We start from the raw sequence: 25,393 nt of genomic DNA on the forward strand, positions 1-25,393 counted from the left end.
TACGGCTGCATGCGTACAATTGTGCCATCTGGAAACACACTCTCTTCATGGCCATCTGTGAACAAGTATTTAATGGTCTGGTCTGGAAAAGTGATTTCCTTTCTACCATCTGGATAATGTTTCTCTGGATTTAACAATATACTTAAATCAATCACTTGCATGAAACTATTCACAATACCATCTAGTCCATTGTAATATGTAATGACGAAAATAAAAATGATATTCCACATTTGAAATTAAATTTGCTACAGGAACTCCCAATGCTGTTTCTCCTCCATATTTCACTGGCATCCCATTAGCCATTCTACTCTTTTCTGCATTCTCTAGGCAAGTTGTCCTAACCTCAGTGCATTCAATAATCCTCTGACCAATAATGCACTATCTGCTCAATCTCCAACTTTCCTGGCAGTCCGTTGCTATCAATCATTTGATTGCAGCCAGAACATTACAACCCTGCAGTCTATATAAAGCATAACCACTTTAAAAGTTTTCAAACTGTATGGCATGAGTGTGTGGAATCTGAAAATCAAACTTACGTACAAATTACTGAATAAAAGCAAATAAACGTAAAAAATTACATTCAAAAATACACAAAAGCACCAAAGTAGTAGTTTTCAGTTACTGGGTTACCAATATTAATAACTGAAGAAACAGTGAATGCAACATAGTAGCTTCTTCATAAATAAAAATAAGAATGTGGATTCATCCTTGAGATGCTCCCAAAAAAAAAATCAGTGGGACACTGAAAATACGTGTTTTTTCATGCATTTAAAACGTAGTGAACAGTAGGGCACTGCTTTGCTTCCAGTTTGCTCACACACTTAGGGAGATTTTCCAATTGACCTTGTGTGTTCAGCTGACTGAGGTTAAGTGACTGCTAAAATGACAGCAATATCGGTCATTTTTATCAAGAAAACTGACTTTTTATGTGCATATTTCGGCCTTTGCAGAGTCTGTTTGGATCAAACAAATGGCTAGCATGATAAACGTAGCTGCAGGAGTTGGCAGAGTATTAAGGATGAAAGGAGGAGATGTAACAGAGAAATGAATGGATTTATTGCATCTTTTTTTCAAACTTACTAGCACTTATATAGAATTACATAGAATACAAAAGTGTGAAATCATGAAGATTCTCTGGGATCCAAACATTGCCAATTCACTAGACTGTCCACTTTAAAAACAAAATCAGGGAGTATGCCTTGATAATGCATTTTAAATAATATAAACATCGAAAGCTGAAAAGATTAAAACTTTCCATACCCATTTGGTTACTTGGGAACTGTAAAACCTCTAGACCATCAGGATATGTTGTGTGTGTTGTCTGTGCATCTGCATAATAATATATCTATTAAAACAAAGAACACGTTCCTATTAAAGACAGTAAAGAGCACATACTTGAGATAATCGAGGATGTCCCAATAATAAAGGGAGTAGGGGGCGTGAGTATGGTTGGTGGCGTTCTGGCAAATAGGGTCCAGGTGAAGGCTGGGATGAAGGCACTTTATCTAAATGCACGAAGCATTCGGAATAAAGTGGATGAGCTGGTGGCGCAGATCAGCACAAATGGATATGATCTGGTGGCCATTACAGAGACGTGGCTGCAAGGTGACAGGGACTGGGAGCTGAATGTCCAGGGGTATCAAGTGTTTAGGAAGGATAGGCGGGAGGAAAAAGGGGGGGCGGGGGGCGTAGCTCTGCTGATTAAGGATAGCATCAGGGTGGTAGCACGGGATGATATAGGAACCAAAGAGCAGAAAGTGGAATCGTTATGGGTGGAGATTAGGAACAGCAAAGGGAGGAAGACACTGGTGGGTGTCGTCTATAGGCCCCCAAATAATGATCTGGAGGTGGGGCAGGCTGTTAACGCGCAAATAAGTGCGGCGTGCAGGAATGAAACGGCGATAATTATGGGGGATTTCAATCTACATATTGATTGGTCGACCCATGTTGGACGCGGTGGGCTCGAGGAGGAGTTCTTGGAATGCTGCCGGGATAGTTTCCTCGAACAGTGTGTGTTGGAGCCGACGAGGGAGCGAGCTATCTTGGATCTGGTGTTATGTAACGAGGTGGGTAGAATTAGGGACCTTGTGGTGAAGGATCCTCTTGGGGAGAGTGATCATTGTATGGTGGAGTTTCTGGTGCAGATGGAGGAGGAGAAAGTGGGTTCCCGGACACGCGTCCTTTGTTTGAACAGAGGGGAGTACGGAAGGATGAGCGAAGAATTGGCGAATGTTGACTGGGGGAGCGCGTTGGAAGGTAGGTCTGCTGAGGAGGAGTGGAGGATCTTTAAGGAGATCTTTCTTGGTGCTCAGCAGAAATTTATTCCGATGGTTAAAAAGGACCGTAGGAGGAGAGGTAATAAGCCGTGGATAACGAAGGAGGTGAAGGAAAGTGTTAAATTAAAAGCGGAGGCGTTTAGAGTAGCTAAGAGTAGTGGGCGAGAAGAGGATTGGGAGAGGTTTAAAAGTCAAAGATTGACAAAGAAGTTGATAAAGAAGGGTAGGAGAAACTATGAAGCTGGGCTAGCGCTTAATGTAAAAAAGGATAGCAAGAGTTTTTATAAATATATAAAAAGGAAGAGGCTGGCTAGGGTGAACGTTGGACCCTTAGAGGATGAGAAGGGGGACTTAGTGGTAGGGGATGGGGAAATGGCTGAGGCCTTGAATAACTTTTTTGTTTCAGTCTTCACGGAGGAGGACGTGAATAATTTGCTGGGTGTTAGCGATGGAAAGATGGTAGGACAGGAGGTTATCAATGACATTATTGTTACTAGAGAGGTGGTGCTCAACAGACTGGAGGGACTGATTGTGGACAAGTCCCCAGGACCGGATGGAATGCATCCAAGGGTTCTGAAAGAAATGGCGGAGGTGATGGTGGATGCCTTGGTGGTTATTTTCCAAACGTCGCTGGATTCCGGGGAAGTGCCGGAAGATTGGAAAACGGCTAATGTTATGCCGTTGTTTAAGAAGGGTGGCAGGCAAAAGGCAGGGAATTATAGGCCGGTTAGTTTAACGTCTGTTGTAGGTAAAATGTTAGAATCCGTCATCAAGGAGGAAATAGCGAGGCATCTTGAGGGGAATTGCTTGATAGAGCAGACGCAGCACGGTTTTGTTAAGGGGAAGTCATGTCTGACAAATTTATTGGAGTTTTATGAGGATGTGTCTAGGGCGGTGGATAGAGGAGAGCCGGTGGATGTGGTCTTTCTTGATCTTCAGAAGGCATTTGACAAGGTACCTCACAAGAGGTTATTGCAGAAGGTAAGGGGGCATGGAGTTGGGGGTAGGGTGTTAGTGTGGATAGAGGATTGGCTGTCAAATAGGAGGCAGAGAGTGGAGGTCAATGGGTGCTATTTGGATTGGCGGTTGGTGACTAGTGGAGTGCCCCAGGGGTCGGTGCTGGGGCCTCAGCTATTTACCATTTATATAGATGATCTGGAGGAGTGAACCGAGTGTATGGTGTCGAAATTTGCTGATGACACCAAGATTGGTGGAACGGCAAATTGCGTGGAGGGTGTGGAGAGTCTGCAGAAGGATCTAGATAGGCTGGGCGAATGGGCCAGGAAATGGCAAATGGAATTTAATGTTGGCAAGTGCGAGGTGGTCCACTTTGGTAGGAATAATGGTAGGAAGGACTATTACTTACGTGGCGAAAAACTGCAGCAGGCGACGGAGCAGAGGGACCTCGGGGTCCTTGTGCATGAGTCGCAAAAACCCAGCCTGCAGATGGTCAGGAAGGCTAATGGGATGCTGGCCTTCATAGCGAGGGGGATTGAATATAAAAGTAGGAGGTCTTGCTGCAGCTGTATAGGGCACTGGTGAGGCCGCAGCTGGAGTACTGTGTACAGTTTTGGTTGCCGCACTTACCCAAGGATATTTTGGCCTTGGAGGGAGTGCAGAGGAGGTTTACTAGGCTGATGCCGGAGTTGAGGGGGTTGAGCTATGAGGAGAGGCTGAATAAACTAGGCTTGTACTCGTTAGAGTTTAGAAGAATGAGGGGAGATCTCATTGAGACATATAAGATGATGAATGGGATGGATAGGATAGAGGTGGAGAGACTCTTCCCCGCTCAGAAAGGACAGTACGACTAGGGGACACAGCCTCAAGGTAAGGGGGGGGGGGGGGGGGGGGGGGCAGTTTAGAACGGAGTTGAGGAGGAACTTCTTCACTCAAAGGGTGGTGAATCTCTGGAATTCTCTGCCTGTTGAAGTGGTGGGGGCTGCCTCGCTAAATATTTTTAAGACGCGGGTTGATGGGTTTTTGATAAGCGAGGGGATTAAGGGTTATGGGGAGAGGGCGGGAAAGTGGAACTGAGCCACGACAGATCAGCCATGATCTCATTGAATGGCGGGGCAGGCTCGAAGGGCTAGATGGCCTACTCCTGCTCCTATTTCTTATGTTCTTATAATTATAATTAGAATCAAACGGAAGGCTGAAAAACATTTCTTTAGAGAATGATCAGAAAATGGAATTGTGACAAGCTGCTGCTGAATTTGAGTTCATAATTATTTTCCCCCCAAAGGGAATTAGGTAATTACTATGAAAAATATAAATAATACAGGTTATGGGGAGAAAGAGCAAAAGAATGAAATAAGTCCTGGTAGCTTGTCGACAAAATCACTAGTGCTGACTTGATAGTGTTTTTGTGTTGTACATTAAGAACATAAGAAATAGGAGCAGGAGTAGGCCATCTAGCCCTTCGAGCCTGCCCCTCCATTCAATAAGATCATGGCTGATCTGAAGTGGATCAGTTCCACTTTCCCGCTTTCTCCCCATAACCCTGAATTCCCTTGTCTATCAGAAACCTATCTACCCGTGATTTAAATATATTCAGCGAGGTAGCCTCCACCACTTCAACAGGCAGAGAATTCCAGAGAATCACCACCCTTTCAATGAAGAAGTTCCTCCTCAACTCCGATCTAAACTGCCCCCCCCCCCACTTATTTTGAGGCTGTGCCCTCTAATCCTTCTATCCTTTCTAAGCGGGAAGAATCTCTCTACCTCTACCCTATCTATCCCCTTCATTATCTTACATGTCTCTATAAGGTCCCCCCCTCAGCCTTCTAAACGCCAACGAGTACAGACGCAGTCTATTCAATTCAATTAAAATGGAAAGGCTCTAAGATTTGAGTAAAGTTTTCTCAGAAGATTCAATTCATTAAAAGGTAACTAAATTAGGAGATACTTGTCATTGCAGAGACATTTATAGCACTGACAGTCACATATTCAAACTGGCAGTCTCAATGGCATAAAAATTAAGAGAAAAGGGTAACAGCAATATCATTAGCCAAATTAACAGATCAAAATTGAAAACCATCCTTGAAATAAGTACATTTAGGAAATGTCAAGATAGGTGTAAATTCCAGAAGATTAAATATCAAGATCTGAATTATTTAACTCTATTTTGGGACTATTAATTCTAACCAATGATTTACAAAATCAAAATACTATAGATGTTGGAAATCTGAAATAAAAAGCAAAAATGATGAAAATACATAGCAGGTCAGGCTGCTTCTGGGGAGACAGAACAGAGTTATCATTTCAGGTCAATGACCTGTTATCAAAAGAGTTTTGTATTGTTAAGTAGAATGAACTAGAACTTCATTGTCCATGTTAAAGTCGGAATTTACCTTTAGCTTCACCTCCAGTATAACATATAATCATACAGTCATTAGTTTAAAAAGTGAATATTTCATATATACCTACATTCATACATGAATTGCCAACAGTTTTTGTTTTAATACCTAAAGATTTAGTTGCATTCAGAGATTGTGCAAGATTTTTAACATGTATTACAAGGAGACAAATGGAAAGCAGAACTTTAATATATTGACAATCATTTTCTTTTCATTTATGGGATGAACATCACTAACAAGATCATAGTCTATTGCTTATTCCTAATTACCCTCAAAGTGTTAGTGAATTATTTCCTTGAACTGCTGCAGTACTTGAGGTACAGCCACAATGCTGCTAAGAAGGAGTGTCAGGATTTTCACAACAAACAGTGAAATAATTCCAAGTCAGGCTGGAGTGTGATTTGGAGGACAACTTACAGAATATCTGCAGTAATATATTAGGTTGAAATTACTGACCTCCAAAAACCACAACTGTCTTACCTTTGTGTTTGGTATTACTCCAGTCATAGGAGAGTTTTTCCTGTTGATTCTCATTGTCTTCAACTTTGACAGAACACTTTGATGCCATTCTCTGACATCAAGGCAACATTTGACTAAGGCAGTCACTCTCAATTTAACTCTAGAATTAAGCTATTTTGTCCATGTTTGGACCATGGCTGTAATGAATTTTGGTGGCAGAACCCAAATTGATCATCAGTGAATGCATTACTGTTGAATAAGTGCTGTTCCATGTTACTTCATAAGATCATCAGACATAGGAGCAGAATTAGACCACTTGGCCCAGCAAGTCTGCTCTGCTATTCAATCATGGCTGATATTTTTCTCATCCTCATTCTCCTGCCTTTTCCCCGTAATTCCTGATCCTCTTATTAATGAAGAACCCATCTATTTATCTCTGTTTTAAAGACACACAATGACCTGGCCTCCACAGCCTTCTGCAGCAAAGAGTTCCACAGATTCACCACTCTCTGGCTGAAGAAATTCCTCCTCATCTCTGTTTCAAAGGATCGTCCCTTTAGCCTGTGCCCTCTGGTTCTAGTTTTTCCTACTAGTGGAAACATCCTCTCCACGTCCATTCTATTCAGGCCTCGCAGTATCCTGTAAATTTCAATAAGATCCTCCTCTTGTCCTTCTAAACTCCAATGAGTACAGACCCAGAGTCCTCAACTGTTCCTCATATGACAAGTTTTTTGTTCCTGGAATCATTCTTCTGAACCTCCTCTAGACCCTTTCCAAGGCCAGCACATCCTCCCTTAGATACAGGGCCCAAAACTGCTCACAATACTCCACACGGGGTCTGACCAGAGCCTTTTAGAGCCTCAGAACTATATCTCTGCTCTTGTATTCTAGCCCTTTCGATATGAATGCTAACATTGCATTTGCCTTCCTAACTGCTGACTGAGCCTGCATGTTAACCTTAAGAGAATCTTGAACAAGGACTCCCAAGTCCTTTTGTGTTTATGAATTCCTAAGCATTTTTCCTAGACAACATTTTCCATTATTTTGCTAGTGATTGCAGTAGATTAATAGAATATGAACTGATCAGATTGGATTTAGAAATGTAGAAAAGTGGAACACAGGAGCAGAGACAAGGCCATTCAGCCCTCAACATCTGCTCCACCATTCATTGTCCAGTTTAGAAACCTGTTCTTACTTTCTCCCATATCCTTTGTTCCCTTTAGCTCTAAGAGCCATGTCTAAGTTCTTCTTGAAAACATACAATGTTTTAGCCTCAACTGCTTTCTGTGGTACTGAATTCCACAGACTCAGCACTCGGTGAAGAAATTTCTTCTCATCTCAGTCCTAAATGGTTTACCCCGTATCCTTAGATGGAGACCACTAGTTCTGGACTATCGCGCCAAGGGGAACATCATTCCTACCTTGTCTAGTTCTGTTAGAATTTTGTAGGTTTCTGAGAGATTGCCCTTCATTTTTGTGGACAGGACATGGGCTGAATATTGAAAGTTGGGTTGTTTATTATTTGTAGTAATAGTCAAGTTCATACCTCCAGGGTGAGTTTTCTCATGCATTAGAGTTTGACGTTTGTATCATCTCTTCAATGTGATTTTTTAAAAAAGTCACTTTGTGGCATGTGTTTATCTCACTAGCAGAATAGAAGACAACTACATGCAACTACTTATGTTTATTTCAAGTCGATATAAAGAAAAAATAAATAAATCTTGGAAGTGGTTCATTGCTTACCACTGTTTGATCAGGCATGATTTGTTTTACATCCCCATTGAAGAATGTCACTTTAATAGTTTTCCCATCAGCACTAATTTCTTTTCGGGTACCATTACAGAAAATAATTACGTGGCATCCACTTCTCAATACCCGTTCAACCTACAAAGGAAATTTTAAAAGCGATTTGTTAGGAGTCACAGGAAATAATTTTAGATGTGCACATGTAACAGTAAGACACGAGAGTCTGGTGTTCGTGACATTAGGCGGTGGAAAAATCAGGGAAGAACAGGCCAGGTCATAGAAGCACTGGCTGCACGCAAAATTGCTGTGAACAGAGAGAGAGAGATGTCTCTAGTTACTAATGGATGGAAAAGAAAAGTGCACATTCATGCCTTTTTGAGTTGACAGCCAAAATATACTGTTAATGTCTTATAGTGGGAGCTTTAATTTATAGCTCATCTTTACTATACTTGGTACTATTTGATGACATTTGATTGGCATTTTTTCTAAATATCTCAGGAGCTTGAAATTGTGATTTAGATGCCAAAATCTGGTAAATTGTAAAAAAAATCTCCAAGGTTTCATAAGCTTCTTACACTACTTAAGTGATTAGATAACTTATGTTATCATTAAATTAAAAACCCCCCATGTTTTCAGAGTTCCATCGTTAGACATTGCAGTGGACTTTTTACAGGGATACCCTATTAATTTGGTATCAGATTATCCAAAATGTGCCAAAACCAAGAACATGGACAAAGGCTGAAAGTAGATGCACTGTTGGACTTCAAACCAGTTTGGAGTGCAAGCACAAATTCCATGCAATTAGCTTCTCATTTAAACAAAACACCCTGATAACTACTGGCAAAATGCCTCTCCATAGAAGGACAGAAATTAGAGACTGTTTCTAACTAACCAATTCCTGTTTTCAGATCCATCACATAGATACATATGCTTGATAATACATTTAATTCAATAAGGATTTATCCTAGGATCGGAAACAGAATTGTAAAGGTAAATACATGATGGTATCCAGCATGGGAATCTGCTAGGAATTCTCCAGCACTGTAACTCTAAATAATGTTATTCTCAGTGGTGCAGTGCTACTTTCCACTAACTAGTCTTTAGTTTGGATGAATGCATGTATTCATCAAGCAAAAGATCTAAGGAATGGAATACCGTACTAATTTTGGTACCATTGTTGATATCAAACATTACAGAGTAAAGGTAAACTACAAATTAAAGCTCCCTTTACATGACATTAATAAATGCATTTTGACTATCAACTCAGAACAGCATGAATATGAATTCGTTCATCCATCAATCTGTAACTATAATCCACAGTGGGCCATAGATATATTCATTGCAATTCTGTGCTACTGTCAGTCCTCCCTCCATCCAGTTTCTGATGCTGTCCATGCATCCAGTCCTTCTCTGACTTAGCTTCTTATTTCCTGATTTTTTCACCTTCTAATGTTGCCAACACCAGACTCTCACCCTATCTTTTCCAGTGATCAGTTTCTCAATTTCCTCATCTACACTTCAGCTAAAAACCCACGAGATAGCAGGATTATAATCTTCTTGCAGACAAATTCAGAGGTTCCTCTCTATGTCCAGATGATTCTAAGGACTTAACATTTTAAAAGCTGTAATCTGCTTCTCATCAGCCTTATGAGAGTCAAGCTCTCCTCTGTGTAAAATCTCTGGTATGGAGAGCTGCAAGTTATATTTTCAAATGCAGGTCTCTGGTGGATGCCCTCCAGAATATATTTCAAGAAACTTTCCTTACAAACTGCCTTTATGGGGTTACCAGTTTAGTATCCATTCATGTTGAATTAGGTACAGCAATGGGATGTGTACACATATCCACCAGAACATTTATTCCCAAACTATAGGTCGAGTTACCAATAGGGTTGCAGAAACAGGAAACAAGGTCACAAGCTCTCCCTCCTCCGAAACTGTAAGCTGCACTGGTTCTGAGTCCAGATGACGTATAGCCCTGACCATCTCTATCCCTGGGCAATGGACCTCTGCCAACTGCTACTCACCAAATCTCAAATCCTGGCCCTAACTACGAACCTGGCAGTGATGCATTCACTGCTGAGCTGGAGCTTGCCTGGGCCCAACACTATCACCTGGAAGCTGAGTACCAGCATCAACCATGTTAAAACCCTCAACCCTTGGCCAGGAAGCAAGCGTCTCTTGCTTCCTGGCCAAGATCCAGAAGTATTGTGAAATTATATATTTTTTTTACAAATAATTTACAAACAGTTGATCCATAATATGCAAAATTTTACAATTATGCTGTTTTATTGCTACTGTTTTAGTTGGCATCTGGGATTAAGTTAATTTCAAATGTTAAAATGGGGTCATATTGGAAAATAGCTTGAGAAGTGCTACACTAAACCAAGATAGCCAAAATGTGCTCTTGCATAGCAGGCATTCACAGTGGCAATTTAGGCTGTATTAAGTGAAGGCCCTACAGATGAAAAGCTTGCTTCAGCCATTTAATACATGATCTTACTTTGTTACAAAAGCAGGAACAGTAACAATGATGAAAAATACCTACAATTATAAATTTACAACAAGAAATCAATAATCTGTAAAAACAAAAATAATGATTTCTCACCTTTCCATCTGGATACTTGATCACTTCTTGAATTTCATCTTCAGTCCCATTAGATTCAAAATTCTGTTTTTAAGAAATTCAGAGAAAGAACCAGTTGTTTACATTAAAAAGTCTTATATAAAACTCAAAATATTTGTGGATTCTGAACCCATATATACTTCTGGACCAAATGCCTTATGTATTTAATCTTTACTAAAATTTCTGAGTAACTAATAGAACAGACTTCTATATTTGAAACTATGTTATAAAATACAAGGTTACAAACACAAGTTGATCACCCATAGCATGTCACAGTGCAGTCAAAATCGAACGTAATCTCAGGTTAGGGGTTGCCCAAAGACAAAGGATAATTAAACCTGGCCATTTTTGGCCTCAGTCAGTAATTTCTCTCTAGCTTAACTACAATTTTTGGCAAGTGTCTATTATGAAACTACAAAAACATTAAAGCTTTATTTACAATCCCTTCCTAAAGTCAGATATAATAAGAGTTGAATTGTACAAAAACACCCATAGCTTCAAATCCAACCCCCAAAGTTCCACCACTTGCTTAATTCCTCATTTCATAAATCACACTTGATCCAAGCACCGATTCCGTTCAACCTCAATCCTCCTAACGTTTTGCTCTCCAAATGTCATCTCACGAAACTGAAAATCATGCAGATGCTTAATCATCATCTGTGGAGAAAACGTTCAAATTCAGACTGTGGGCGCAGACAGGGATAATGAAAAGGCACCCGTATCATCACCCGTGCTTACTCCTCACTCAGAAGCCATTAATAGAAAATGTCTTCCTAATCACACCACCTACCCTAAATAAAAAGCAAGAAATTTCACAAAAGAATAGTGTGAAGAAAGAAATATAACAGATAGGGAATTAAAAAGAGAAAATATAACCACCATCTGTATCAGTCGAGTTCCATTGCTGTCAGAAAATTCTGTATTTCTGATCAAATCTTTCATCCTTTTGGTTAGCAGGTAAGCAGAAGAGGACAAGAAAATAATATGACAAGTAGGACAAAGGCAGACAAGTTAACAAATAGGGAACAGGGAAAAGCAGCAATACGAAGATACACCAGTGTATCTGACTAATCACGAGCTTGAGATCAAGTAACGATATATTCAAAGCTTGGTGTATGTTACATCTGTGTCAAACTTAGTAAATGCAACATTTTGTTGATAACATCCCAATTATAAATGATGTATAGAAAAATTAATTTTATTTGCAAACCAGGTAGTATCTGTGGAAAAAGGGAGGCATGATTAACGTTAGAGGTTGCTGAACTTTCATCCAAGACAGTTAAAGGTCACTGATGGAAAATGATAACCCCACTGTTCTCTCTCCACAGATGCCATTGGACCTACTGAGTATTTTCAACATTTATCCACGTATGTATTTTAAAGAAGTACATTTTCTCCCCTCTCCTCTACAAGCATTGTCAGTTTGCTGGGACATAATTCCCTGAGTGTGAGTTGTCTTCCAGTACCTTGTTCAAGTGATTGGTATTTATATACCAGTCTTGCTACTGAGTTCATAGGGCTATTGAACCACAGTGAGGTAGAAATCACAGCCTGATCTTGTTCAATTGATCTCACAGATACAACTGCACAATTTTCTTTGGTTGATGTTTAAATTAGGTTGGGAAAAAAAAAATCAAACCAATGCTCTTGTTCCTGAGGGAGTCAGGTCAATTACAGTGCTCCTACAACTGCCCAGCTCAGGCTGATTGGCTACCTCAAGACAAACTGAAGCACGGACCTTACTGCTTCAAGTAAGTCAGTTACTTATTGTATAAGCTCACTAGGGTATTAGGATTGCCATACTATAGAATAGAATAAATCTCCACAGTCCAAAAATTGTAGTATTTGCAACTCACTACTTTAAACTTTTAGATTTGATCTATATCTGATTTTTGTCCATTAACTTACATTACAGAAAACTTACAGAACTAGCTGGTACTGAAATCCAGTCACAGTTTGGAAACTTTTCAGGAGGCTGTGAATGCATCATATTGCCTGCTGCAGAATCAGTCATATTAGCAAGGGACGTGGATAATGGGAATGAAACTGAACCTGAATCAACAAAATAAAATGGTTATTCAGCTTTGGTTGTGGTATTAGTTTTTATCCATACTTGTCAACATCATTACAACATACACATTCACACTACTTTTTAAAGTTCCACACTAAACCCCTGCCCCACACTTTAAATTCTGCACTCATGGTCCAATGCCCAAGATGCTGCAAAGGTGGTTACAATGTGCTTCCAGATTCATATCCACTGACAACTGCCAGGAGGTGGTAATTAAAAAAAGACATGATGATATGCAGTGAGGAGCTGGTCAACGCATGGTACATCATCAGTGGTTCTGGATTACTTGTGACAACAATACCACCCCAGTCATGAAATGGAAATGTGACATTTCTTTATTGATATCATTACTCTGGTTAATATTATTATGTTACATAGAATGTACAGTACAGAAACAGGCCATTTGGTCCAACTAGTGTGTGCTAATGTTTACAATCTACACAAGCCTCCTCCATTCTATCAATCTCATCTCAGTCTTAAGCAGATCTTTCAATCCCTTCTTTTACATGTGGAATTATAAAATCTTACAGCATAGAAAGAAGCCAGTTGGCCTGTCATGTCTGCACTGGTTCTCTGCAAGAGCAATTCACCCAGTGCCATTCTCCCACCTTTTCTCCATACCCTGCAATTCTTTCCTCTTCTGAAAGTCATGATTGAATCTGCCTGTGTCACACTCTCAGATAACGCACTCTAGATCCTAACAACAAACCGTATAAAAGTGTTTTTCCTTATGCTATCATTATTTCTTTTGCTAATCGCCTTAAATCGGTGTCCTCTGGTTTTCAATTCTTCAGCGCAGTGGCGCTGGGCAGAGACTGATAGCCAAGCTCCGCACACATGAGCATGGCCTCAACCGGGATCTGGGTTCATGTTGCACTATCTGTAACCCCCATGACTTGCCTGGGCTTGTAAAATCTCACTTACTGTCCTGTCTGGAGACAATACACATCTCTTTAACTATGCTATTGCTATCTCCAGTCACATTGTCTGCATCTTTAAGACTTGAATAGCAGGTTAGCTGCAAAGACTTGCATTCTAATCAGTATTCTGTAAACTGTGTGTGACTTTATATGCCCTTCTCTGATCAGAACCTTCCACACACCTGATGAAGGAACACCGTTTCTGAAAGCTTGCGAGATTACTGTCAAATAAACTGATGGGACTCTAACCTGGTGTTGTGAGACTTCTTACTACTTTCAATTCTTCCACCAGTTGGAACAGTTTTTTTGCTATCTACTCTGTCCAGACCATTCACGACTTTGAATACCTCCATCTCATCTCCTCCAATCTTCTCTTCTATAGCCTATGTAATAGAACCACTGCCTGGAGCTAATTCTTGTGAATCTTTCCTGCACCGTCTAATATTTTCACACACCGCAATCAGTAAGGATAGGCAACAATACCTCCTTCACGATCATCCTCAACACTGGTGCCCTTCAGCCTCCTACTATATTCCTTATACACTTATGATGTGTGGCCAAATATCTCTCCAACTTGTTTTTCCAAGTCTGCTAATGACACCACCATTGTGGATTTGATCTCAAACAAACAATGATGAGACGGAGTACAGGAAAGAAATAAAGAATCTAGTGAACAGGTGCAATGACAATAATCTCTCCCTCAATGTCAACAAAATGAAAGAGGATATGCCCATCTTCATCAATGGGGTTGAAGTAGAAATATTCGCGAGCTTCAAGCTTTTAAGTGTCCAGATCACCAACAACTTGTCCTGGTCCCTCCATGCTGACACAATAATTAAGAAAACCCACCCAATGCCTCTATTTTCTCAGAAGACTAAGGAATTTTTGCATGTCCACTACAACTCTCACCAACTTTTACAGATGCACCATAGAAAACATTCTTTCTGGCTGTATCACAGTTGGTACGCTCCTGCTCTGCCCAAGACTGCAAGAAACTACAAAGGATCGGGAACGAAGCCCAGTCTGTCCCTCAAACCAGCCTCTTACCTCTGGTCACTGTCTACACTTCCCGCTGCCTTGGAAAAGCAGCCAGCATAATCAAGAACTCCACGCACCTCAGACATAGTCTCTTCCACCTTCTTCCCTCGTGAATAAGAGGCAAAAGTCTGAGGACACTTACCAGCCGACTCAAGAACAGCTACTTCCCTGCTGCCAGACTTTTGAATGGACCTACCTCGCATTAACTTATCTTTCTCTACATTAGCTATGACTGTAACACTACATTCTGTACTTTCTCCTTTCCTTCTCTATGAACTGTATGCTTTGTCTGTAAAGTGCACAAGAAACAATACTTTTCACTATACAAGTGACAAGAATAAATCAAATCAAAACATCTTCCCAGAGTATGATGCCCAGAGCTGAATGCAATAGTTTACCTTCGAAAACAAGTAAGCTATTTATTCAAACAACTTACTGTGGTTGAGTCTTCCATATTTAAACTGCTTTAAGAAAACAAATTTCTCATTATTTTCCTATTGGGTAACCAATCATAGCTATCTTGCACTTAAGCCCTGATTTTTTGATTCTCCCAAAGGTAGACACAGTCTTTCAATAAGCTGTTCAACCCATTCATAATTTTAAGGACCTCAATTAGGTTTCTCCCAAGTCCTGTTTTCTAAAGAAAACAATCCCAATCTGCCTAATCTTTCCCAATGGCTTTTATTTCTTAGCTCTATCATCCTTGTAAATCTTTTCTGCATTGTTTCCACCGACCCAATGCCCTTTTTATAGCACGGTAACAGAACAGTACACAATACTCCAGGTGTGGGTCTAACCAGGGTCCAAGGCAAGTTTAGCATAACTTCACTACTTTGGATATTTTCTCACGTTCTATACCTGAAAGAGGTCCTTAGAAATCATATGTTAAAACAGCAGTGTTGTGATTTTACTTCAGGTGGGGCAAGGAGGCAGTCCCAAAGTCTACTTCAACTGGAACAGGAATTGAATTCTGTGCCAGTGACATTACTCTGCTCCACAAGCTAACTGACACTCCTTTTCACATAGGATCGTAGAATCCCAATGTGCAAAAGGCAGCCATTTGGTCCATCAAATCTGTACAAAGCTTCTGAAACAGTACTCTACCTAGTCCCACTCACCTGTAATTTATTATGGCTAATCCTCCTAACCTGCATATCTCCAGATGAATTAAATACTTCTCCCATATCTAGAAAGAAAAATCCCAGTGTTTTGGTAGCCTCTTTTATTGTCATGCTTACCTATGAAACTGCTTTTAGTAATTAGCTCATCTATATAATCTAGATTTTTTTGCTCTTCCACCATATTCCAGTTTCTCATGTCCTGAAGTGTAGATAATGTTTCTAATATTCCTACCAAAGATCACTTCACATTCATCTACATCAATGTTCATTTGCCATTTAACTTACAAATCGGCCCGTTTTAAGAGGTCAGGTGTGGCTCAGTGAGTAGCACTCTTGCCTCTGAGTCAGAAAGTTCTGGGTACAGGTCCCACTCTAGGGCTTGGCAATAGAAGTTGAAGGCTGAAACGCCAGTGCAGTGCTATGCAACTTAATTTATGATGCCCTATAATTAGCTTGTTTTTGACTTTCATTAGAATATATTTACCCTTTTAAAAGATTTCCCATGTTTTTCTGTATCTTTGTTTTACAAGATTTTCTCCCAGTTTAGCTTTTTCAGGTCCACCCTTAATTCCTCAATTTTCTTTTTTCCAATCTATTATCTTACTCTTTTGATTTGAGTTATTATTGTCACATGTATTAACATACAGTGCAAAGTATTGTTTCTTGCGTGCTATACAGACAAAACATACCGTTCATAGAGAAGGAAATGTAACAGTGCAGAATGTAGTGTTACAGTCATTGCTAGGGTGCAGAGAAAGATCAACTTAACGCAAGTCCATTCAAAAGTCTGACAGCAGCAGAGAAGAAGCTCCAAGTCGGTTGGTACGTGACCTCACACTTTTGTAGTTTTTTTTCCCCCAAAGGAAGAAGGTGGAAGGGATAATGTCTAAGTTGCATGGGGTCTTTAATTATGCTGGCTGCTTTGCCGAGGCATCGGGAAGTGTAGACAGAGTCAATGGATGGGAGGCTGGTTTGCGTGGTGATTTGAGTTACATTCACGACCTTTTGTAGTTTCTTGTGGTCTAGGGCAGAGTAGGAGCTAAACCAAGCTGTGATACAACTAGAAAGAATGGTTTCTATGGTGCATCTGTAAAGGTTGGAGCTGACATACCAAATTTCCTCAGTCTTCTGAGAAAGTAGAGACATTGGTGGGCTTTCTTAACTATAGTGTCAGCAGGGGGGACCAGGACAGGTTGTTGGTGATCTGGACACCTAAAAACTTGATGCGCTCGACCCTTTCTACTTCGCCCCCATTGATGTAGACAGGGGCATTGCGATTCCTGACGTCGATGTCAATCTCCTTTGTTGACATTGAGGGAGAGATTATTGTCGCTGCACCAGTTCACCAGATTCTCTATCTCATTCCTGTACTCTGTCTCATCATTGTTTGAGATCTGAACCACGATGGTGGTGTCATCAATAAACTTGAAAATCAAATTGGAGAGGAATTTGGCCACAGTTATAGGTATGCAAGGAGTATAGGAGGGGGCCGAGGACATAACCTTGTGAGGCATTGGTGTTGAAGATTATCGTCGAGGAGGGGAGGTACCTACTTTGGCCTACCTGTGTCACAGGTCCCATGTTTCCCCAGAATTTGAGAACATGAGAACATGAGAAATAGGAGGAGTAGGCCATCTGGCCCCTCGAGCCTGCTCCACCATTCAATAAGATCATGGCTGATTTCTTCGTGGACTCAGTTCCACTTACCTGCCCATTCACCATAACCCTTAATTCGTTTACTGTTCAAAATCTATCTCTGCCTTAAAAGCATTCAACAAGGTAGCCTCAACTGCTTCACTAAGCAGGGAATTCCAGATTCACAACCCTTTGGGTGAAGAAGTTCCTCCCCAACTCAGTTCTAAATCTGCTCCCCCTTATTTTGAGGCTATGCTCCCTAGTTCTGGTTTCACTCACCAGTGGAAACAACCTCCCTGCTTCTATCTTATCTATTCCCTTCATAATCTTATACGTTTCTATATCTCCCCTCATTTTTCTAAATTCCTATGAGCATAGTCCTAGTCTACTCAGTCTCTCCTCATAAGCTAACCCTTTCAACTCAACCTAGTGAATCTCCTCTGTACCCTCTCCAGTGCCAGTATATCCTTTCTCAAGTAAGAAGACCAAAATTATACATAGTACTCCAGGTGTTGGGTCATCAACACTTTATACAGCTGAAACATAACCTCGCTGTTTTTAAACTCCATCCCTCTAGCAATGAAGGACAAAATTCCACTTGTCTTTTTAATTACCCGCTGCACCTGCAAACCAACTTTGTGATTCGTGTGCAAGGACTCCCAGGTTCCTGTGCACAGCAGCATGTTGCAATTTTTACCATTTAAATAATAGTCCATTTTGCTGTTATTTCTACCAAAATGGATGACCTCACATTTACCAACCATCTGCCAGACCCACGCCCACTCAGTAAGACTTTGTAGATGTTTAGTGCCTTCTGCACATTTTGCTCTGCCACTCATCTTAGTATCATCTGTGAGCTTTGACACACTACACTTGGTCCCCCAACTCCAAATCATCTATATAAATTGTAAGCAATTGCAGTCCCAACACTGATCCCTGAGGCACATCACTAGTCACTGATCAACCAGAAAAGCACCCATTTACTCCCACTCTTTGCTTTCTGTTACTTTTATAATTCTCTATCCATGCTAATACATTACCCATAACACCTGCACCTTTATCTAATGCAGCAGCCTTTTGTACGGCATCTTGTTGAATGCCTTCTGGAACTCCAGATATATCACATCCACCAGTTCCCCATTGTCCACTGTGCTCATAACGTCCTCAAAGAATTCCACTAAATTAGTTAAACGTGACTTGTTTTTCATGAACCCATGCTGTGTCTTCCCAATGGGGTAATTTCTCTCCAAATGTCTCATTATTTATTCCTTGAATAATTCAAGCATTTTCCCCACTACAGAAGTTAAGCGGCCTAAAGTTACCTGCCTGTTGTCTAACTCCTTTTTTAAGCAGTGCATCACATTTCTGTTTTCCAATCTGCTGGAACCACCCCAGAGTCCAGCAAGTCACCCTCAATGCTATTCCTGAATTACTATGTTATAACCACTACTATGAAGACGCTCTCCCTATTTGTTCTGGTTCATTAACCATAAGATATTGCAGTGATTTTTTTTGTTGAATGTATATTCTGTGTGAGAAAAATGCCTGTCGAACTCACAGCTAGATTCCCTTTACTTCTTTCTAGAAGTCTTCCTGCCAGATAATTTGAGGAGTGTTGAAATTGCCCATTAACACGATCCTATGTCTGTTTCTCACCTCATATTTCTTCCCCACACTCCTTTCCATTATTTGTGGTCTGTGGTATATCACTATTAAGGTCATGGATTTTTTGTTTTAACTCAATACCAATACATTCTGTATCTATTTCACTAGCAGTTGCATCTTTTTTCTACTGCCATAATGCTATATTTAACTAAAACAGATATTCCACCTCCTTTCCTTAGTTTCTTTTCATTCCCAAACATGTAATATCTTGCAATATTTATTTGCTAATCCTGTTCTCAGTATATAGTTATTCCTATTATTTCTAGATTCTCTCTGCAAGTGTTGTCTCCTGTTCAGCTATTTTGATTGCAATACTAATGCAGACGCACCAACAGATTAATTTACCTTTTTTATTCCTTTTGTTTGTAATAGTTATTTTATGTTCTATTATTTTACCCCATCTTAGATCATTCATGTTGTATTATTCCTTCATTTTGGGTAAATTCACTATTCTTACTAATGAGGATTTGCAGTTAGAAACAGACATTGTTACTTACAATACATTACTGAATGCACTGCAAGTGGCACGCATTCTTATACAGATAGCAAAACTTCACAAATTACTTGGTGCATAGCACCTTGAACTTGCATTTTACATTAAAAATATTACAATCATTTGCAGCACAATAAATAATGTTATTGACATGATTAATATACATTGCATGTAATTTCTACTAAGATACATTCACACATTTTTCCATCATGTTATTTTAAGATATACTCACTTTCTTTCAAGCCATTTCTGGTTACTGCAGGAGCAGAGGATGTCAAGGCACGACTTAGTTTAACATCTCTTGGAGAAGTCTACAACAATACATACTAATGTTTACTCTCAAATAAAATCTTTACTAGTATAGTTTGGAGAATGAGAAAACAGCAGGGGCAGAAGCAATGAATAATTTTTTTTGTCCGTCTTCATAGCAGACGATACAGGTTGCATACCAGAAATAGAGGATAACCCATGTGCTAAAACCAGTGAGAAAATTAAAGTAATTTATACCAAAGAGAAAGTACCACAGAAAAAATCAAAGTACTAAAATACTATCGATCCCCAGGACCTGATGACTACATCCTAGGGTTCTGTAAAGATAAATGGATGCTCTGACACTTTTTCCATTTTCCCAATAATCCCTAGATTGGAAATTAACAAATGTGACACCATTATTCAAGAAAGGAGGGAGAGAGAAAACAGAGAACTATAGGCCAGCTGGCCTGGAATCAGTTGTCAAGAAAAGTGCTAGAATATTTTGTCAAGAATGCCTTATCAGTACACTTAGAATGTAGTACGATCGTGCAAAATCAATGCTGTTTTACAAAAGGAAAATCAAGTTTGACAAAATTAGCATCTTAGAGGATCTAGCTAATCGGGTATATAAAAGGGGAACTAGTAGATGTAGTATAAACCAAAGAGAAAACACGAAAATCTCAGCAGAAATGGCAACATCTGTAAGGAGAGAAAAGAGCTGATATTGAGTCCAGATGACTCTTTGTCAAAGCTAAAAGGCACAGAAAGTGGGATATATTAATACTGCAGGGTAAGGGATTGAAAGAGGAGTCATAGCCACAAACAAGGGGAAAGGCTGCTAATGACAGTCCATTAAGAGAATAGAAAGTGTGACTGGCCAAAATGGTAAAGAAACTGAAATCAGAGGGTAAACTGTGACAGATGAAGATGTGGGTGGAGGAGAGAGATGGGTGGGAGAGAGGAAAAATTGAGAATAAGAGAGAAAGGGGAAGCGAAGATAAGGAAAAGAGGGGATAAAATAGGGGGAATAATGGGGGAAAAAGAAAAACAAAAAAAAAAATCAAGATGGTAGAGAACAGTTAAAAATTAAACAAGATGAAAATGGGGTCGGGGAGCTAATCTGAAGTTGTTGAATTTGATGTCAAGACCACAAGGCTGTAATTTGCCTAGCTGGAAGATGAGATGCTGTTCCTCCAGTTTGCATTGAGCTCCATTGGAACATTGTAATAGGCCTAGGACAGACATGTGGGCATTGCAGCAGGATAATATGTTAAAATACCAAGCCAGGGGAAGGTCAGGGTCCTGATTTTGCTGAGCACCTTTGGTCTTGTGTGCAGCGATCACCCAGTCTATGTTTGGTTGCTCCAATATAGGGAAACCATATTGGGAGCAGTAAATGCAGTAGAACAAATTGAAAGAGATGCAAGTGAAACACTGTTTAACCTGGAATGAGCGTTTTGGACCTTGGTAAGCATGGAAGAGGTAAAGGGGCAGGTGTTACACCTTCTGCAATTGCATGGGAGGGGTGTGGGGTATAGTGGAGGAAGTGAACTAGGTTATAAGAACATAAGAAATAGGAGCAGGAGTAGGCCATCTGGCCCTTCGAGCCTGCCCCGCCATTCAATAAGATCATGGCTGATCTGTCGTGTCTCAGTTCCACATTCCCGCCCTCTCCCCATAACCCTTAATCCCCTCGCTTATCAAAAACCCATCAACCCGCGTCTTAAAAATATTTAGCGAGGTAGCCTCCACCACTTCAACGGGCAGAGAATTCCAGAGATTCACCACCCTTTGAGTGAAGAAGTTCCTCCTCAACTCCGTTCTAAACCACCCCCCCTTTATCTTGAGGCTGTGCCCCCTAGTCCTACTGTCCTTTCTGAGCGGGAAGAGCCTCTCCATCTCTATTCTATCCATCCCATTCATCATCTTATATGTCTCAATGAGATCTCCCCTCATTCTTCTAAACTTTAACGAGTACAAGCCCAGTTTATTCAGCCTCTCCTCATAGCTCAACCCCCTCAACACCGGTATCAGCCTAGTAAACCTCCTCTGCACTCCCTCCAAGGCCAAAATATCCTTGCGTAAGTACGGCGACCAAAACTGCACACAGTACTCCAGCTGCGGCCTCACCAATGCCCTATACAGCCACAGCAAGACCTCCCTACTTTTATATTCAATCCCCCTCGCTATGAAGGCCAGCATCCCATTCGCCTTCCTGACCACCTGCTGCACCTGCAGGCTGGGTTTTTGCAACTCATGCACAAGGACCCCGAGGTCCCTCTGCATCGTTGCCTGCTGCAGTTTTTCGCCCCGTAAGTAATATCCCGATGGGAATGATCTCTGTGGAATGCTGACAGCGGTAAGTAAAGGGAAAATATGTTTGATGCTGGCATCATGTTGGAGTTGGCAAAAATGATGGAGGATTATCCTTTACATGCGGAGACTGGTGGGGCAAAAGGTGAGAACAAGGGGGACTCTATCTTTGTTCTGAGAAGGAGGGGTGAGGGTCATGGCGCAGGGGATGGACTGTATGAGGGCCCTGTCAATAACTGTATGTGGGAAACCATGGTTGGAGGAAGAGGGAGTACGTATTAGATATACCACTTTGGAACGTGGCATCATCGGAATAAATGTGACAGAGGCAAAGGAGCTGAGAGAAAGGAAAGAAGTCCTTATAGGATATAGGATGCGAAGAGTTGTAGTCCAGATAGCTGTAGGAGTCAGTGAGCTTGTAATGGATATTTGTAGATAGCCGGAAATGGAGACAGAAAGGTCAAGGAAGGGAAGGGAGATGTCTGAGACAGACTAAGTGAAGGTGATGGAGAGGTGGAAACTGGAAGCGAAGTTGATTCATTTTTCCAGGTCCAGATAAGAGCATGAAGCGGCACCAAAATAGTCATCCATCAATGTACCAGCAAAGGAGTTGTAGGAAGGGACCCAGGTAGGCCTGGAACAAGAAATGTTCCACTTATTCCATAAAAAGATAAGCATAGCTAGGACCCATGTGAGTACCCATCACTACACCTTTGATTTGGAGAATGTGGGATGAGTTAAAGGAGAAGTTATTGAGAGATAAAATGAATTTAGCCAGGGTGCGCACATGTGCACGCATGGGTACAATGGTAGGCATCTTTTGGCACAAACCCTATGATGCTTTCCAAAATTGATATGATTGATGCAATTTTAGATAACTTCTACTTCTGTATCTTAAATTTTAAAGCTCTCCGAGTGACTAAGTTTTCTATTTGCACATCTCTGCTAATGCCAATTTTTGAATTGTTTATCTAGGAAATGGCCTTGGTGCTATTGCACTTCTCCTATTGTTACCACCCTGTTAGGGACCAGGAGCCTTTTGTTTGAGGTAGATGAAGTTTGAAATCCCAGTTACCTTCGAGAAGAGTAAATCAACAAGTTTGAACTGTTTTAAACAAACAACAAACTATTATACAAAGTCAGAAAAGTAAACTATCTGCAGTTACCACCTTGCACTCTAACGTTCAGAATTACCATGAGGCAAATATGAATTAACAGGCAAACTCCGGTTGAACACACTAAATGGCATATGCAATCAAATCTGAGACCATGGATTTCTCAGTAGCCCATCGGACATCAGTAATCACAAATCATATCCTTAGGGTTAGGTGCTTCGGTACTCTAATGGATGTCTGGATTCTCAACCAACACACACACACACACACACACACACACACACATTTTATTCATCCTTGGGATGTGGGCTAAGTATCTAATGCCATTAGTAATCCTTGAGACAGGTTGTGGACTTTGTACTTGAATAATGCAGTTATGTTTTGATGGTGCTTTTTGGTACGGAGTCCTAGGATTTAAACACAAGAATGAAGAAGGAATGGTGACAAACATCTAAGTCAGGGTAGGTTCATTTTTCATATCCTTATATTCTTCCCTTGGGGAACACTTGAAGTAGTGAAAGGAACCACAGGTTGATTAATGGTCTAAACTAACAAATCATGATGTGAATGTCTCCTTCATTACTTTAGCTAACTTTACTCCAACAAGTTCATTAATACTATACAGCAGGACAATTTTAGGGACTCCTGAAAAGCAACAAATGAGGAAATCGAGAGGCTGAGTGGAATGTGAAGCAAGCCATATACACAGAATATTCAGCCTCTGATTTGTTCTGGTAGCCAAACCATTTAGTGGTGTTTCCAGTTGCATTTTGGTTCAATGGGGACATCATAAGAAAATGGCAGTATTGGACTTGAGATGGTAATGGCATTAAATATCATGAGGTGGTGATTGGCTCTCTTGTTGGAAATGGTCTTTGTCTGACAGTAAGTTCAAATGTTATTCATAAGTCCAAACCTGAATGTTGGGTAGGTTGCTTACTATCTGAGAAATTGCAAATGGAGCTCAACTTTTAGACATCACCACACAAAGAGAGGGTGGCATTGTAAGTAATGTTTGTAGAAGCATAAAATTACAAAAAGTTAAAGAAATTAAGTGAATGAGCAAAAAGACAATAAATGAGATATCATCTACTTTGAACCTAAAAAGATGCCATTGAGTACTTTCTAAATGGGGACAGGCTAGAAACAGCAGAGATTCTGAAACTTGGGATCCATGCAAATAAATAAATGTTCATTCATCTAAATAATACGGTGTCTCCTCGCTCAACTGGGCAGATAACTTTGCATTATTTAATTCAACTCACTAATATATCCTGAAAAACTGAAACCCAATTATAGAAACACCAATTGTGACATTCAGCTCAAAGAATTTTCACTTATCCTTTTTCTATCCCATACATTGCTACTTTCTCCTGTTCTTGAGAGAGCTGTTCAACATTAGCTTCTCCTGGCAATTAGTGATGGGCAATAAATGTGACCTTGTTAACACCCACAATATACACAATAGTGTTAAAAGTTGGTACCTGTCTAGCCCTGAGAGAGCTTTTCTTTCCTCCTACTTGTGCAGTTCTGCCTCTGTCTGTCTGTCTGATTAAAGAATCAGTTTCCACCTTACCAACATCTGGCGGAACCTATTATAAAAAAAGTTGCTAAATCACAACGCACATCTCCCTCTAAAAAAAATTGAGAGAAAAAAATGAATATGTAAAAATATTTATGCAGTTACAAAATATTTTTACAAAAAAAATTTCTCCATTTGGCACAAATTGTAGAAACAGCAACAGTGAACCATATCTCAAATGGGTTTTCAAATAGCTGCTTCTCCAATGACAGCTCAAAAGGTAGCTTGAACTCAGGAGCATGGTCATGATAAAGAATGCTGGTTAATCCCATTTAGACTACATTTGAGGGAAAATGGGAAAAATAGACATATTTTAAGAATCATGGGTGAGGGAATGTTTTGTAAATTAGCAGCCCGTAGTTAGAAGTTATTTTTTATGGGACATGGGCATTGCACGCTGGACAAACATTTATTGACCATCCCCAATTGCCCTTAATGGGCAGTTAAGAATCAATCATATTGCAGCAGATCTGGAGTCACATGTAGGTCAGACTAAGTAAGGATAGTAAGTGTCCTTCCTCAAAGTACATTATTAAGGTTAAGGAAAAGGAAATGTCTGCCTTTATCAGTTCTAAAAAAAATGTTTTGTTGCTTTTTTAAAAAGTATTGCAGCTGTAACAAACTGTCATTAAAATATATCTAATACTGCTGTGCAAAATAGATTAGAAGATATACTGTTTTTTAACTGCACCATGTATCAACCAATACATTATGCTACTACCTTGTAA

At 40.2% G+C, this 25,393-nt stretch overlaps 1 protein-coding gene across 6 annotated transcripts in view; it reads right to left on the reverse strand.

The window, feature by feature from the left end:
• cpap (centrosome assembly and centriole elongation protein) overlaps nucleotides 1-25,393 on the reverse strand; it is an 80,283-nt gene that overhangs the window by 8,452 nt on the left and 46,438 nt on the right. For 3 of the 6 annotated variants that reach the window (XM_080197291.1, XM_080197289.1, XM_080197290.1), the window contains 7 exons: nucleotides 24,568-24,675; nucleotides 19,636-19,714; nucleotides 12,385-12,512; nucleotides 10,443-10,505; nucleotides 7,835-7,975; nucleotides 1,261-1,345; nucleotides 4-124 (listed from right to left, as the gene is read on the reverse strand). In XM_080197291.1, coding sequence (XP_080053417.1) covers nucleotides 4-124; nucleotides 1,261-1,345; nucleotides 7,835-7,975; nucleotides 10,443-10,505; nucleotides 12,385-12,512; nucleotides 19,636-19,714; nucleotides 24,568-24,675 — 725 coding nt within the window. Of the gene's footprint in view, nucleotides 1-3; nucleotides 125-1,260; nucleotides 1,346-7,834; nucleotides 7,976-10,442; nucleotides 10,506-12,384; nucleotides 12,513-19,635; nucleotides 19,715-24,567; nucleotides 24,676-25,393 lie in introns of those variants that run through there. The other 3 variants (XM_080197293.1, XM_080197292.1, XM_080197294.1) reach the window with 3 other exon arrangements.

This window comes from Carcharhinus amblyrhynchos, chromosome 10 (genome assembly GCF_965287045.1).
Source record: "Carcharhinus amblyrhynchos chromosome 10, sCarAmb.v2.hapA, whole genome shotgun sequence".
In the NCBI taxonomy this organism is placed as follows: Eukaryota; Metazoa; Chordata; class Chondrichthyes; order Carcharhiniformes; family Carcharhinidae; genus Carcharhinus; species Carcharhinus amblyrhynchos.